This window comes from Ovis aries, chromosome 9, assembly GCF_016772045.2.
Source record: "Ovis aries strain OAR_USU_Benz2616 breed Rambouillet chromosome 9, ARS-UI_Ramb_v3.0, whole genome shotgun sequence".
NCBI lineage: Eukaryota > Metazoa > Chordata > Mammalia > Artiodactyla > Bovidae > Ovis > Ovis aries.
In genome coordinates this window covers 5,922,694-5,939,833 of record NC_056062.1, presented here as the reverse complement: position 1 = coordinate 5,939,833, position 17,140 = coordinate 5,922,694, and the positions used below count along the sequence as shown (strand labels likewise).

The 17,140-nt window shown below is 39.6% G+C and overlaps 1 protein-coding gene across 4 annotated transcripts in view; it reads left to right on the top strand.

The window, feature by feature from the left end:
• Positions 1–207: 207 nt before the first annotated feature.
• The window catches only part of ADGRB3 (adhesion G protein-coupled receptor B3), an 891,397-nt gene continuing 874,464 nt past the window's right edge, over positions 208–17,140 (top strand). For 3 of the 4 annotated variants that reach the window (XM_060419932.1, XM_042253850.2, XM_027972805.3), the window contains exons 1-3: positions 208–694; positions 2,129–2,294; positions 3,385–4,156. In XM_060419932.1, the coding sequence (XP_060275915.1) occupies positions 3,400–4,156 (757 nt within the window). In that variant the 5' untranslated portion in view covers positions 208–694; positions 2,129–2,294; positions 3,385–3,399. The remainder of the gene's footprint in view (positions 695–2,128; positions 2,295–3,384; positions 4,157–17,140) is intronic. The other variant, XM_042253849.2, reaches the window with a different exon arrangement.

Sequence of the window (17,140 nt, the reverse complement as noted above, 5' to 3'; positions counted from 1 at the left end):
CTCGCCTCCCTCCTCGCCGGGCATTCACACGGCTCTCCGACATCACCAGCATCCCCAGCCAAGGCTCTTTTTTTTCCTACCCCGCTCCTCTTATCAGTACCTGCGGGCTGGGGGGCGGGGGGAGACGGAGGGGCGGGAGGAGAACGGGAAGAGGGGAAGGCAGGAGCCCCAGCCTCCCGAGGCGGCCGCGGGCGCCCGCGGAGTGAACCCGCCGCCCCGGCGCATCGGCCGCGCCGCCGCCTCTGCTCGGCGCGCTTCCTGGCCGATTGCTTTGCTGGGGGCGGGGGGAGGGGGGGCAGGTCTGGAAAAACAGCTCCAGTGGCTATGAAGCCACTTCCTTTTTTTTTTTTTTAATTCCTTAGCGTCTGTCTTCGGGGGGCTCTCCCCGCTCCCGCCGGCGCCTCGGTGGGAGGTTGGATTCACTTGGCTACGGCGTAGGCTCCGGGTTCCTGGGGGGCTTTTATTCCTCCAGCCCTCCCCTCTTTGATTCTCTCTCCCCCCACCCCCGATCCCCGCGTTCTTTTACTTCTCTTATGTGCGCGTTAAAAAAAAAAAAATCCATCCTGATTTTCTAAGCTCAGCCGGGGAAAGATGGGCTCCGGGGCTCGGGACCGAAGGGGCGTCTCTCCGTCGTTGTTGCTGGGACGCGTGCCTGCGCTGCTGCCTTAGGCGCCCCGAGCGTTCCGAGAGGAAGGTAAGGACTGGGGTCCGGGGGTCACCTTCCCTCCGCCAGGGTCGCTAGCCACCAGCTTTCCCCCCGGGGAGGGGGTGTTGCGGAGGAAGGATCGGGAAAGGCAAGGCTGTTGCTGGCGGATGGAGGGGCTGCGAGCAGACCTGACGGTCTCCATTGACTTAAACGCCGCAGTTGAAAAGTTGGGCAAGTCTCATTTTCCAGAGATGTGCTCGGTCAGGAGGGATAGGCTGAGAGACCTGGAACATCTGGAGGTTGCGTGTGATCGGGGTCATTTTGTGGGGGGAAATGTTAGGTTAAAAGGAAGTTAAGATAAGGGGAGGCCGTGGGTCTTCTATTGGGGGAAAAAGAAAAAAAAAATCAGTGGAGTGATGGCGCCGTCTATGTTCGACTAAACTAAAGTGTCACCCAGAAAATCAGTTTTGAGGGGAGCTAAACTAAACGCCAGTTTGCCTCTCAGCAGGAGACAAATAAATAAATAAATGGCACATCCTTGAATCCTCGGAGGCCGGGCCCCTTACACACCCGCAACCCGGTTCTTTCTTTCTTAAAGAGAAAGATGTAATTGTTGGAAGTGGCCCTGCAGTCGGGGACTGGCGGGGGATGGGGGTGGTGGTGGGGGTAACAGAGTTCGGCGATCCATTTGTGGTTATGTAGAATAAAAGAAGACTCCGTACGCGAAGGAGTATACCAGTGAGCGAAATAAAGAGCGTTATATTGAGGGGGCTTTCTTGAGCAGGCTCGAAGAATGAAATCAGAGCCTTTTATCCACTGTTTCTCATCCTTGATGGGCACAGCAATGCAGACATGCACTGTCAAATAGATGGAAGCAAAAGTACCGGGTTTCATTAGGAAAAGAAATACGACCTCTTTTTGAGTTAGTGATTATAAAATGAAGCCCCCTTTCATGGATGGAATTCCTAATTTAGACACTCACTGTCACATTGGGCTCAACGCCTACACTCTATCCTGAAGAACACTGCGCAGACCTGCATTGCCTGCAAAGTGCTACAGCAGGGGGAAAAGGGGGGGATTATTTCTAGAATTTCCCATAACTTTCCCTGTTTTTTAACCTTTACATCCTCTTTGGCTTAATTTTCTCAAGAAGAAAATGCATTATTCATTGAGCTGTATGTTTGAATCAGAGAACACTGTTTTGATAGTCCCAGCAATTCTGATGTTATTTTAAACTGCTGCTATATGGGGATTTAGAATTGGAGTTGTTTTTGCTTATATGAAGACATAGAATTGGAATCATGATCTGGGGATTGCAGATCTGTCTTCAGGGACTTCAAAACTGGATTTTGTGTGCATGCATTGGTGTGTGTTATGCAACGGGGAGGAAGAGGGTTTTATCCTTTGGTTCAGAGAGGACCCAGGCAAAGACATGAAAAGTCTTAACTATCTATATGTCTGTATGTCTGTCTCTGTTTACAGAACAGTGGAAGAGACTGCAGCCTAAAGACTTTTAAAATTAACTTGGCATCACTTTTCTCAGCTCAAAGGCTAAGCAAAAAAGCAGTGTCATTTATTCTAAGAAATAACTTCTTAAAGGTTAAAGCTGAAAAAGATTCAAGTTACTTTTGGATAACAACTTACAGAGGTAAATATAACCAAGAATTACTGTATTATGTAAGGCCAAGTTAAAAAATAGAGGGGGAAAAGAAAAGAGCTTTGGAGCTGTATATTGGAGAGGTAGCAACAATTCAGTAATTGAAATCTGCTAGAAGAGACAATGCTAATTCTTATATCTACCATGTGTAAATGTTAAATTACAGTAGATAACTCTAGGTAAAATCACCCTAATTAAAAAAAAAAAAAAAGAAAAAAAAGACTGAAACCAGATCAGTTCCTGTGGTTCTGGGATTATTCACTAGTACCGCCTTTGGAAACAGATACTAATACAGTGGTCTACTTTATGTATCCCAGGAGGCATGTCACATTGAAATAACTGCCTTAAATCGTGGTTCTCAATAATGATGTCCGAAAGCAAGTCTTCCTTCTGTATCTGCCCTTTCTCGGATGATGGTTTACAAATTCTATTAATCTACATGAATGCCTGTAGTTTTGCATAGGAATTTCCCATTAGTTCACATAGTGGCCCCTGCAAAGACAAGTAGGAGCATTTGGGCGATGGTGTTTCAGCTGCAACCAATTATCATTTGTGCTTTTAAAATTGAGGTATCATTTGTCATACGTGCTTTTCACATTTAAAAGAAAAGAAATAATATGACGACAGCTGTTCCCAGATTATCAGATTTTGTGTGATGTTGTTTACTGCAGGCAGAGAGCTGAGGGGGAGAAAAGGTTTGTCTGGGTTACTTAACAATATCTCAGAAATTAAAATTTAGGTTGTTATATTTAAAAAGCAGAGTTTTCCTCTTCTTTCAATAGAATCATAATGCACTTGAAGGAAATGTTGGTAGATAAGAGCGTTCCTATTAGTAATCTATTGAATATTATTTTTAAATTGAATGTAGAGAATTTGGCCATTGCGAAGGACCACGTGAGGGCGCTGTTCACACAGCAACAGATAGTTTTATGGCATTATAAAAAAATTACCTGCCCTTTTTCAAAAACGCTTTTTTACTGAAATCTTGAAAACAGCTGGCTGTAATATTGGAAGGAGTTTCTTTTTATCAATGTGCGTAGACTCTTACTTGCATTTTACGTTTTCATTGCCATTTTTACAGGCCAAATGACATAGGATGAAGGCTGTTCGTAACCTGCTGATTTATATATTTTCCACCTATCTCCTGGTTATGTTTGGATTTAATGCTGCCCAAGACTTCTGGTGTTCAACTTTGGTGAAGGGAGTCATTTATGGATCGTATTCTGTAAGTGAAATGTTTCCCAAAAACTTTACAAACTGCACTTGGACGCTGGAAAATCCAGATCCAACCAAATATAGCATTTACCTGAAATTTTCCAAAAAGGACCTTAGCTGCTCTAACTTTTCCCTCCTGGCTTATCAGTTTGATCATTTTTCCCATGAAAAAATCAAGGATCTTTTAAGAAAGAATCATTCTATAATGCAACTCTGCGAATCCAAGAATGCTTTCGTTTTTCTACAGTATGACAAAAATTTTATTCAAATACGTCGGGTCTTTCCAACCGATTTCCCAGGATTACAGAAAAAAGGGGAAGAAGATCAGAAATCGTTTTTTGAATTTTTGGTGTTGAACAAGGTGAGCCCGAGCCAGTTTGGTTGCCATGTGTTATGCACTTGGTTGGAGAGCTGCTTAAAGTCAGAAAATGGGAGAACGGAGTCCTGCGGGATCATGTATACAAAGTGCACCTGCCCTCAGCACTTGGGAGAGTGGGGGCTCGACGACCAGGCTCTGGTTTTGTTAAATAACGTGGTGTTGCCCCTGAATGAGCAGACTGAGGGCTGCCTGACCCAAGAGCTGCAAACCACCCAGGTCTGCAATCTTACCAGGGAGGCCAAGCGACCGCCCAAAGAAGGTAAGGTCAGCCAAGAGGGGGTGCCTGGGCGGGGGCGGGGGGCGACAGGGCGGAAAGGTGCTGTGGCCCACGCCAGCCAGATCCTTGCCATGTCCCTGGGTCACCTCTGGATTGATTTGTGGTCCTCACTGGTCTCTCAAGCTAGTTTTATGTTTCAAGGTTTTAGATGGGTGGCAGGGTGGGGTGGTGCTCAGCAACCTGCTCTTAGATGCCAGTGGGAATGTTCAGGGGAAAATAGGTGCAAAAATGTGGAGTCCGTTTGAGATGGAGGTGGGTGGCTCCGGGGGTGATGCTTTATTGCTTTCTTAGGCTGCAGCCCCTGGGGGAGACGGAGACACTCAGACCTGGGAGTGGATCTGTAGGCTTCTTGCTGGGGCTTCATTCAGCCCACTGTCTCATCTGCGGCCTCTTTCTGGGTTGGAAAAGCTCCTGAGAAGTGACACAGATTCAGTGGCATGTCGATGTGGACCAAATTACTCCCCCACATGGGATGGCAAGGGTGCCCCTCCCCCCAGAGACCCAGCATTGTGTCAAAGATGCTTTGCGCAGTGAGTCCCATAGAGGCTCTTGGTCAACAGAAGCCCACTGGAAGTGTAGACTGTGAGGTTACAAGTGAACACAGGCAGGTCCTGCAAGACCTGGTACCCTGTTAGCATGACTGTTGGTTCTGTCTTCTTGGTCCCCTCTTGAGCTTGTCAGAGCCGAGCTAGATGGAAAGCCGTGCAGCGGAAACACAGAAGAAAAGGGGAGAGTACAGGAGTGATTTATAACTTCACCCCGACTAGTGGGGAAGCTGCCCCAGGATCTGAGATTGTGGATTATGTTTAATAAGGCTGGAAAGCTGGCACATTTTGCGAAAACGGCCTTCCCCTTTGGAAGGTTAGGGGATGCCTTCTGTTCCTTTGAGGGCACGGCTGGTATCTAGCCTCTCTTGCTCCCCAACCCTGCACCCAGAGTGCATGTTGAATTTTTATGCAGGAAATGTTTTCTGATTGCCACAAAGATCTCTGTCTGTGGAAAGGGACAGCCAAGCTCCAGTCCCTCCTTGCTCTCCTCCCCCAACAGAAGTTGTCTTTGTGGCCAACATAAAATTGACACGTTGTTGGAGAATTTTAAGAGTAGCCAAGGTTTTGTAAGGGGGCAGGGGGGCGGTGGGGAAAAAAAAAAGAAAACGGCTTAACCAGCAAAAAGCCTTGATTTTTCTGCTGAAAGCCTTTTGGGGGATGGGAATTATGGAAGAGGCATGGCACTCGGGGCAAAGAAGCCTTAGAAAATAAATTCAGACTAATGGCGCTGGGAGAAGGGTAAAAAACCTTTAAGATTTCTACAGGTCAGTGTTTCCCTAACAGCTGTGACTGAAGAAAGCAAAGTGGTTTTAAATTACAGGAGTTCTTTTCTCTAGTAAAAATCCCAGAGAAGCACTTGCAACTGCAGGGATGGTATTTAACACCATTTAAAACCGATTAGTGTCCCTTAGAATAAGAAGCTATAGTACATGAGGAAAGTGTGATGTTATAAGCTGGCTAATAAGACAATTAACACCAGAATCTAGGTTTTGCTTGTCTGTTTTATTGCTGTTCTAAGAAAATGGAGAAAATTTGTATCTTCAGTGGTTAAAATTTTATCATCAAATTGACTGCTGATGGCAGTGGAAAAAGAATCTTGGTATATATACAACCCTTTTTTTGTGTGAATGGTAGCAAGTGACAAAACCAAAGTTGTTGTGTGCTCACTGAGTATGATTTTTAGAGATTTTGCTAGTCATGATCATGAGGTGTGGGTTAGGAAAGGGCTGAGATTTATAGAAGTTGGACTAGATTGTCATTCGTTTCAGTAAATGACTAAGAGTGATTTTAGACATTAGATGTTTGAATCCTAGGGGAGGCTGTATGCTTCTTTTGGCTAATTAGCTGGTGAAATGAGAAAGAAATGCCTCCATAGAGAAATCAGTGATTGTTTTAAAATTGTTAGCATGTTAATAGAGCTGAAGAGGAAAAGTTTATATAATAGGGGAAGAATATGTGCTATATCAGTAGAATTGTACAGCCTATATCCTCTGTCTTCTACATTTGTGCTCTTGAATTGCTTAGGTGTTCTGAGTCAGAAAGATAAGGATAAGTAATTCCTGATGACATAATTGTGGCTGATGCATTTATAAGTAATTCCTATAAAATATGTATATAGTACTCCTTACTTCATTCAAAGAAGGCCTTTCAGGCCATGTTACATTGTAGGAAAGGAATGTGAAAATCTGCAGATGCTTAATTTAGTCAAATTATGCAAAAAGTACATTAAATCTTAGTCAATACAAATGATATGTAAAATCTTATGAAAGAATTGTTTAATACTATTTTGAATAAACTACCACATAATGATATTCACAGGGCTTGAGGGCTATATGTAATAATTACATACAGTGGTGCTACTTGTATCTAATTTAATTCCAAAATGTCTTCATTTTATTTGGTAACATGTAATCTCAACTTCTAAAATGGGATTTTAAAAGTCCCACTTGTATATTACTTTCTGATTTCTATTTTCTGTGAAAAGTAAACTATCCTGTAAATCATAAGGGGAATATTTACAAGTTCGTCTTCCATAGTTTTTGCCTCCCATTTTATTTGCTGTTTTCAGTACTGACTCAGAAGCCTTGAGTAGAAGTATTTTCCAGTGTATTATGTCACAGAGGTGGCACAGATTTGACAGAATGGTCTTTAGGCTCAGTGGATACAGTTTCAGAATTTTTTCTGTAATGCTGCTAGTGATGGTAAAAGAGATGCTGAATACTGAATATTTTGTATCTGTCCATGGGAGTTATCATATTTAGTTGTATTTGAGAAAACTATAGGCTCCCAGCAATAGAATGTCAGTTTTGAGATAGGATTTCTACTAAGATGTTTGTTAACAAACATTCATGTACTTATTATTTCATAGCCAGAAAACAGTAAGAAGACTATTACTGTTTGAAATGACAACACTGACAATTACAGGTGTTATCTTGAATATATTATAAAAGTAAATTGTTAAATAATGCTTTATTAAAGCATGAATTTTATTATATTTAAATATATTCTTATTTAAGATCATATTTCACAGATTTGAGGGTGCCATGTGATTATAGAAACTTAGCTGTCATTTCCTAATTTTTATGTTTAATTTTGAAAGTCTAGTAAATCAGCAAAAGGGACTCTCTTGAAAATAATGTCTTATTTCAGGCAGTTATTAAAGAACTGTTTATGTACAGTCTATATACCTGTTTTTAAAAGAAAACTAAAGTAACATTGCTGTTTACCTCTTTTTCAGATGTGAGTAGGGGCAAGACTGGTATTTATTCATGAGGTCTTTAATATGTTTTATACCTTTCTTTTACCACAGATGGACTATATAGCTAAAGTATAAAAGATCATATATGATTTTATTTCTTACTACTTCACTTAAATAATTAAAAGAGTTAAGAGAGAGAAATTACATACCAGGGTGTCTAAATCATGTAATAAGCCTTAATGGAAGCTTTGTTTCCTACTTAACATCAATGGCGCTACTTATGTGCAGGGAGTTGGGATCCCTGTATAGATTCCAGGAAATCTGAACACACACACTTCCTTGTCTTTTCATTCTGCCCCTGCTAATCCTTGATAATCATCCACCCAAAGGAAGTCTCACCATGTGCCTGTATAAAGTCTAGCCTGTATGTGTGTGTGTGTGTGTTTGAGCTTGTAGGCACAAATCCAGAGCAATTTCTGTGTCTCTTCAATTTCAAGTGTTCTCATTTCATTCTACTTTTTTTTTGCCTCATCACTCTTTTACTCACTTTTGCCTTGCTGCTTTAGCCTCCTGGCTCTTACTTCCTTTTTGAATGCTGTGAGCCCACCCCGTATCAGAATGTACAGAGATCTCCTGAGTCAGTGGTATCTTGTCAGTTTGTCCTTCCCCTTGGCTGGACCCATAGCCCTTTGCACACACTGTACTTCTGTTCTAGCATCTATCATATGACATGGAAATGTCCATTTATTTTTCTGTCTTCCTCTGCTGGTCTTGTGAGTTCTTCAAATGTACAGACTTGGTCTTCCAGTTGTCTAGCAGTCTAATCAGAGCTTCAGTAAAGATTGGTTGAAATGAATGTTAAGTGAGCTAAACAAAATATAAAATTTAAATAAGAAATATACCAATAAATTGAGGTTAATAACATTTGTAACATTTCCAGTACAATTAAGGTGTTATCTAGCCAGCTCCTTATCTCAAAGTATTGTCTAACATTTTTAAAAGCACAACAAGAATGGAGTCATTGAGAAATAGTGTTAGTTCCATATGCATTTATTATAATAGATTAGCGATAAATATAACTTTCTATATACAGCTGTCTACGAAAACAGTAGTAAGAAAATTTGCCAATTTTTACCTGTTTTTTTTAAATTTTCTTCATTTCTATCTGTGTTTTTTTCTTCTGGCTCTAGCAGTTCTTATCCAGAAATGACATTTTCCAAATCTTTTTTCCACAGTTTGAAGAGAAACATATGCAGAGTCTTTCCAAGAAAGAGGAAGAATATTTGGATGTCATTTCAAGCTTCTGTTACTTATTCCTAATTATGATCTATACGTATAGTAATAGTAGAATACTACAAAAATTTTAGGCCTGGCCAAGTAACAGGCCCTAATTTTTACTTTTGCCGTTTCAGAATTTTGTCAAGCAATTTAGGGACTGGCTCAGATATGTAGTATTAATGAAAACTCCATTATATGGCAACTTTTTTGGAGGCAGTAAATTAAAATATTAACAGAAAAATCTGTGTGTACACATGTGTATCATTCCAATTTTAGTGTTAGTTGCAGATAAATGCGCTATACATTAGTTTTCTTCAAAACTGTGATGGGAATTTCATTTATTTAGATTCCAACTTCATGTATTCCTATACTTCATTTCCTAATAGAAGTGATTTTATTGTTAAACGAAATACGTTAGTAAACACAGGGTTCCTTAGAGTCAGTTTGACCTGCGTTACCTACAAATACAGATCAAGTCATCTGGCCCTTGGATCTGAAATCATAGTTTCTTAAAAAATCAACATTTGTTACTTTTTTGAAATACCATGAGCTGGGTTTGAATCCACACCTTCACCTGAGAACCTGTTCTGTGTCCCGCTTCCCTTCTTGGGTTGTTAGAAATGCTTATTCCTCAGGGTACAAGAGAACAGGATGTGACATGTAGTTAAAAAAAAAAAAATTATCCCAAAAAACTAATGAAATTAAGGGCTTGGAATATTTTAGTTCCTGTCAGCCCTGTGGAAATTTCTTACCAATTCAGTTAACTAATACAGATCAGAGAGGTGTTCAGTTTTTCTAAGTGTGTCACTGAATTGAAATGAAAGGTGTATTTTGGTATGAGATGTCCTTGGGTCCTGAGAGTGACTCAGCCACCTCGTAGCATCCTGGACAAGGGACAGTACTTCACTGAGCTTGACTGTACTGTAGTGAAGTGCTGAATTAGATGAGATTGCATATGGAAGATGCTTGGTCTAATCCTCAAGTTTTGCTGGGCCCTCAATTCAGTTTTTGACACCTCTTTTTTATTCTTATCTTTTGGCTATAAATGATAGAAGATTGATAATAACTAATGAAGTAGATTACCATATAATTATTTGAACTTGTTTAGGAATTTAGGGCATTTAACAAAGGGTCATTAGTTGACTGAATGTCTGTTTTGTATTATGTAAAGAAAAGGTCGCATCTGGATACCTTTGTGTTGATGGAGGCATGACTAATACATCAAATAGATCAAGCCAGTGAATGTGAGTCATCCCAGGGCTGGGAAGCTGTCCTCTGGATATCATTGCTGATCCTTTTTAAAGTCTGTAAAGTCTAAATGTAAATTAGGGAGTTTCCAAGTGTTTTACTCTTTGCTGCATTATGCAAAATTAAATTCATGTTTTTAGTTCTGTTTTGAAAAGGAATTATCCTGAAGCAATTAAATCTATATTAAATCATTTGGAAAGAAGTAGAACATTTTTGGAATTTTTTTCACTGAATTGTGTTTAGTTGTTATAGACTAATGAGCCCTCAGAGTCCTCCAAAGGCTTACATATTCAGATATTGAAAACACATTTAAAAATTTGTTAGAACTCATTTGAAGATTCTGATGTTTTCTTAAAGTTGAATTACAGAATGCCATCTATACGACTGCATAAAATGCTAAATGTTCTGTGATCAATTAAATGCTAAATGCTCTATTTTCAATTATCTTTGAACTGTCATTCAGGAATTTTGCTCATATGCAGAGAATGACCTAGCTAATACTTATCTATTAAAGGTTAATATATTTCTTCTTATTATTAATAAGATATTCTTAATAAAGTAATATGTTTCTAGTTTGCACTGAAAGTGCCATAAGTAACAAATGCATAGTAAATACATTAGTGTGGAGCTATTTGTCTCAAAAATAATTCCCTGAATAGGAATCTTTTCTGAAATTGGACATGTTTGCTGATATGCATTTTCCCCTTATGACACATCCCTTATGCTTAAAGCGTGTTATAAAATATGAAGGCAAAATGGTTACTGCTTAGTTTCTCCCATATTAAGTGAAGTAATTTATCTACTAACCTAATCTTGGATATTATATTCTCAAATTACTTCTAGATACCAAGATTCTTTAAAAACTGAGAATTGTTTAGGAAAACAGAGCAAATATGTGCATGGGAAAGACATTGAAACACTGATGGAACCAGATTACAGTGTTGAGGATGCAATTTACATGCACTTAGATATAATCAAAAGCATTAAAACAATTGTGGACCTAACCAGAGTCTACCTTGGTGAATTACTTTTTAGTAATGAATGTGTTAAAAAGATAGAAATAGCGCACAGAAATATTTGCTTTCCTGGGTCAATGGTATAGAGTATCTATTTCATGACATTTCCACTGGTGTTCTTCCATTTAAAAATAATTTTTAAAGTTTTGATGAAAATTTTATTGAAAATTAATATCTATACTGCATATATAAATAAAGATAATTTGTTCTCTAATAACTTTTTAAAGAGGAAACTTCATCTATGTATCACTTTTAAGAAAATAAAGATGTGGAGTGTTTTGTTAAACATTTTATAAATTAAAGAATGTAAGGTAACCTGGCATTGAGACAGTGCTTTCCAGTTCACAGAGGTCTGTGGCACAAATTAGTCTACTTGAGCAGTAACTGTGTGAGGCACCTATTATTCGCTCCATCAACATGGGCCTATTATACCTTAAAGACCATGGCTTTCCTTTCTCATCATTTTACTATAGACTGGTCCAAATGAAAAACTACAGAATTTTAGAGCTATGAGTTTCTCTCTGTTTCTGGAACACCTGAATCTGAATCACAAATTCTCAGATTCATAAGGGCCTCTCAGCATCATCTCGTCCAAATCTTACCTGACTAAAGGAATTCTAATCTGCAGATGTATCATGGGAACATTACTTCAATTGAACATAAGTGTTCTTGGAGTTTATATTTAATGCCATTTCTATAATGTAAAAGAGGCACAGTCATTTAGGATGGTTGGATAGATCTAATTATTTAAAAAAAATGACCTGGTATCCAGCCAGAACAATGATCAGAGTATATTGCTCTACTACTGAATATAGACTCGTCTTTACAAATCAGAACTTTCATTCATTAGGGTTTTTTTTTTTCCCCTATTTGGTATATATTATTTAAACAAATGTGATGTAAGTTTCAAAAATCTATTGATTTTCAGTCTAAGCACATTAAGTTTAAAGAGCAGTGTGTTTCAAGTGCAGAGCCTGTCTAGATTTAGAAAGATGATTTACCAAGGTCTATCTTGGATTTTCGTTTTATTATCATTCTCTAGGGCAATCTGTGCTTTAAAGAAATAACATGTTCTATTTTTTAGTTATCGCGTTGCACATTGAGACATGCTATTGCATGTGGGAAACAGATCAGAACCCACTCCTGTTTTGAAGGTCACAGCTCCTGTGGGTGGGCTTCCCTGGATTCTGTGGAAGCCACTCTCTTTTACTCCTGAGGCCCATGTCCTGATTCTAACCGTAGGACTGTACTCTGTCTCCCTGGTTTCTCCAAGCTTTATCCATGCCTTACTCTCTTCTCAAATTACTTTACTACAAGACATCGTCTGTTTCTTATTGGGACATTTACTGGTACAGGAGTATGCGATTTTGTTAACTAATTACGTTGAGATTGGTCTGAAATTGTTCCTTTTAATGTGCTAACAGTCTTATGTAATAATTAGCTGTTTGCAGAGTTGCAGGTTGCCTAACCCTACTAATTGAAAGGATTGAGCTAGGCTTCCCGGATGGCTCCGATAGGAAGGAATCCACCTGCAATGCAGGAGACCTCGGTTTGTCACTGGTTCCAGAAGATCCCCTGCAGAGGGGAATGGCAACCCCCTCCAGTATTCTTCCGTGGAGAATTCCATAGACAGAGGAGCCTAAAGGGCTAAAATCATGGGGTCGCAGAGTCGGAAATGAATGAACAACTTTCATTTGAAAGAGTTGAGCTAATCAAAGTGAAAACCAATTGGCTAGGTGGGAGGGGGGGGTTCATGTTTGGGAACACATGTAAGAATTAAAGATTTTAAAATTAAAAAAATTAAAAAAAAATCCTTTGGAAGAAAAAAAAAAAAAAGAAGCTTAGTTGACACGTTTTATTTTACACTTGATCCTAACTCAGGATCAGTATATGTTCATCTTCATAACTCCATTGAGTTTAGGAACTCCTCCAATAGTCTTTCTATACGTACATGTTGACTTGTTGACTACTTAGCCTGTTTTAAAATTACATAACATGTACATTCATATACAGGTTTTCAGTGATGTGGCCACAGAACATTTGAACTGGCCTGGATATTCAAGGAAAGTTTTGTGAGTTGGTCATTTCAAGGCTCACGTATAAAATGTAAAAAATCCTGACAGGTTAATATTTAGTTTTCATTTTACATCATTAAAATAGTGGAAATATAAAATGAAAACCGAATTTCAGTTGCTAATGTAAGTATCCTTTTGCCTGTTGATTTCATTATACATCTTAAGTGCGTGTGTCCACTCTTGGCGATTCCATGGACTGCAGCCCCCCAGGCTCCTCTGTCCATGGAATTTTCCAGGCAAGAATACTGGAGTGGGTGGCCATTTCCTACTCCAAGCAAAGGCGAAAAAAAAAAAAAACCAAAAAACAAACAAACAAGACTAACACAGAACTTTATTTTTCTTCTTTCATTTCATTGCAAAAAAAACCAAGGCAGCTAAGTTTACCCTTTTAATTTCATTAAGAAAATTGCAGTTTTTAACTCTTTTTCTGTGTTTAGGTTGCCTTTCACATCACAGAAGAGTCCTGAGAAGGAAAAAGGAAAATAACTTCCAAAGAAACAAATGGGCTAACCTTTATTTTTTTCTGACCTTCTGTTGATATACAGCTTTATGATTTTTCTGAATAGGTGATACATAACAAATATTTATTATACAGTGAATGCTTTTGGAAATATTTTTTTCTAATGTTGGCTCCTCATACTAATTGTAATGTGGAAAAGAGGGCACCTTGAGAAGATAGAAATCTGTTTACTTTATATAATCTTTCCACATAAATCTGGCGAATTTTCAAAGATCTGCTTCTGCATTGTGGGCTGAGAAATTTCAGTTTATTTTGGCTTCCCAGAGAGGTCAGCTTCCTTTACAGAAATGTCAGCTTGTGGTCTGCTCTCCTTGGCTGGCCTTGGTTTCTGTAACTTAGAGGGCAAACTATGTATATTTTTTTAAGTGGTGCCTGAGATGTTAACCAAATGCAGCCTTTTCAATGGGCTTTACTTCCAACTACAATGAAGTAAATGGCCATGAAGCACGGTTGTTGGTTCCATTTGTACCACTGAGAGCATTTTAATTGCCTTCCTTAGCTTGTAATATATTAACAGTCTGTTCTCTTAAAAATGTATGGCTTCCCTCTGGCTAGTGGTTTTCCTGGAATTTTCTTATGACCATATTTTGGTGTCCAGTTGATGATAAAGGGCATAAGTGAATTCTAGGCAGTAATAAATATTACATATGCTTGCCACTGGTCTCTGCATCCTGAGGGGAGAGAAACCACAGCGATATGGCTGACTAGAAGTTAGTCCATTAAGTAGCAAGAACTGATTAATGCAAAAGAAGTAAGTATGTATAGGATATGAATCAATATAGCTTTTTTCCCCCTTAGCAATGGACTTTTTTTCCAAATTAAAAGTCAATATATGAAAAAGTTTATTAAAAATAGAACTTCTTGGGTGAAGTGAGCAGGAAGCCCAGAGCTTGCCTAATCCACCTCCGTAGGTGAGACACCCCCCTCATCCCTTCTGGTTTTTTGTCACACTTGTGGAATAAGAGACCTGCTCATGACCTGTCTCTACTGCCTGTCCTGTGAACACTTTCCTTGGGCTCTCTCTTTCCTTGGGGTCAGTTTGTCCTGGGGCTGCGTGTCGTGTTTCAGAACTAGTACCTGAATTGTCCATCTTTCTGTCTCATCATCTGGATTCCGAGCCTCTTCCACCTGAGGTTTCCAAACCTGCAAATTGGCTTATTGCAATCATACCTCTTGCTCATAGACTGGAGTTTACCCAGATAAATATGAATATTGTATTAGGATCCTTTTGGACCTTTATCTGATGAATAATTAGAAGCCCTCATGTTAAATCTTTATAAATGTACTGTTTTGGGGTGTTAATCATTCTGATTCTCTTCCTGATTGTTTAGTGACTCCCCAAACCATTCAGCTGCAGACTGTCAAACATCTTGGAGTAAACTAAAGTTATTAGGCCATAAAACTTTTTTGGAGGTCCTTTGTTCACGTATGATGGATATCTGCAACAGAAGCAGGTTATTGAAACAACCACCAAAATCATGTTAGCATCTGTTCTATGGACATGAGTGGACACTGGGGTGTTATTAATGCTCTTCCAGTAGTGTTAGCCTTCCCTTTCTCTGAGCATGGGTCAGGGTTGATTTCTGGACCAGCTGTGCCTGGACGTGGTCATGTGACTGGCTCTGGCCAATGAGTGGTGAGCAGAAGTGTTACTGCTTGCTTCTCAGTTGGGTTATTTCATTGCTGGAGTAAGATCACCAGAGTGGTTTCTTTGCCTCTGGCAGGGGACCTGTGCCAGAGAGAAGGGCCTCCCCAGGCAGCTTGTGTCCTTAAACATGTGAGCTGAGAGGAGCCCCCTCCCGTGGCCTGAAGGCTGAGCCAGGAATTTCTGTTTTGAGACACTGGGTATTCGGATTTGTCTTTGTTACTACAGCCTAACCTAGCATATTCTAGCTGATAACAAAATGTTCAGTTAGGGAGGATTGGGGCACAGTGGCATTAACTGATGGTTTTGAAAGGTGACTGGGCACACTGGTAACCTGTTGTGTAATTCAGCTGTGAAGATGTGCTGGCCAGGCAGGTCTGTGATATTTTGTGGGGAGGATCTCGCCTACCTGAATATTCTACAGTGGACTCTGGGATAGCTGAATTTCAATTTATTGTTAACGACACTCTGGACCTCATTTTATGTATGTATTTATCAATATTTAATTGTTGTAGCCTAATTAAAATAGCAAATTAACTACAGGCATTGTATGTTTGGACTTCCCTGGTGGCTCAGACAGTAAAGCATCCACATACAATGCGGGAGACCCGGGTTCAATCCCTGGGTCGGGAACATCTCCTGGATAAGGAAACGGCAACCCACTGAAGTACTCTTGCCTGGAAAATCCCATGGACGAAGGAGCCTGGTAGGCTACAGTCCATGGGGTCACAAAGAGTCAGACATGACAGAGCAACTTCACTTACTGTTGTACGTTTAGATAACAAGAGACCATTCTTTTGACATACACTCAACAGCGATTGGATTTTTATATATGTTCAGACTCACCCAGATTAGAAAGGGTTCGTGGGCTTTTGCGGAGTCATGATTGTCCAAGAACTGAGTAGCAGACATTGCTTGTGGTCTGATGGTTCTTACTGACAGGTGAAAACGTGGCCCGTTACCTGCCCTTCACCCTCCTTTATCTTCAGTCCTCCTTCCTCCTTTCCCCGCTTCCTCTCTTTCTCCTTGGGTACTTCTTTTCCCTCCAGATACATAGGCCATGATGTATGTGTGTTCACCCAGATCCTGTACCACAACAATTTGCACAGAATCTGTTATCAATATACATGTAGGTGTTTGTAGTAAACAAGTATTTCTATGGGCGTTCAAAGGGAGCTTATAAACACTTAGTAAACACTGCCTCATTAATCTTAACAATTTTCTTGTGAGGTTAATTATGTAGCGGTAATTAACCTCCCTTGTGAGTAGGTGGGCTTTTGCCATGTTGAGAAGCGTTCTTCCCTTCCAGGAGAGGTGGGAGGGAGCACGGGGCTGCTGTGAACTTTAAACATGCCTCTGAATGCTACTTCTCAGGAGTGAATGTTGGTGGTACTCGGGAAAATCTTACTGTACTGGCCTGAGCCTTGCTTTATTTTCCTGACTCTCCTGTCCTCAAGTTTTCATTATAATATGCTCGTTACTTATAAGAGACACATTCCAGGACTCTGATGGGGGTATACAGAACACTTAGCAGTTGAGAAGTTAAAAAAAATTGAGCACAAATATATTCTTTTTTTCCCCATTTTATGTTGTGTTCTGAAGAAAATGTAGGTATGCCGTGAATTATCAATTTTTTTCCTTCCCGTGTATTTTATATCTGATCTTTGGGACACACAGACACACACACAGTCACTTATGCATAAATCTGTGGCATTAAACACTCACAGTATTATATGCAATGTGATTTGAAAAGATGAGCATTTTTTCAATAGCTTGATGATATATTCCCTGCTAAACTGCATTTACTAACTAAATATTTACTAGATATAAATCTAACTAGTGTCACTATTGAGAAGATCACAGGAATGGCAAAGAATAAAGATGTCTTTTGAAAGGTAAGCTTTAACATTTAAGTTGATATTTTGAAAATTCACTTGG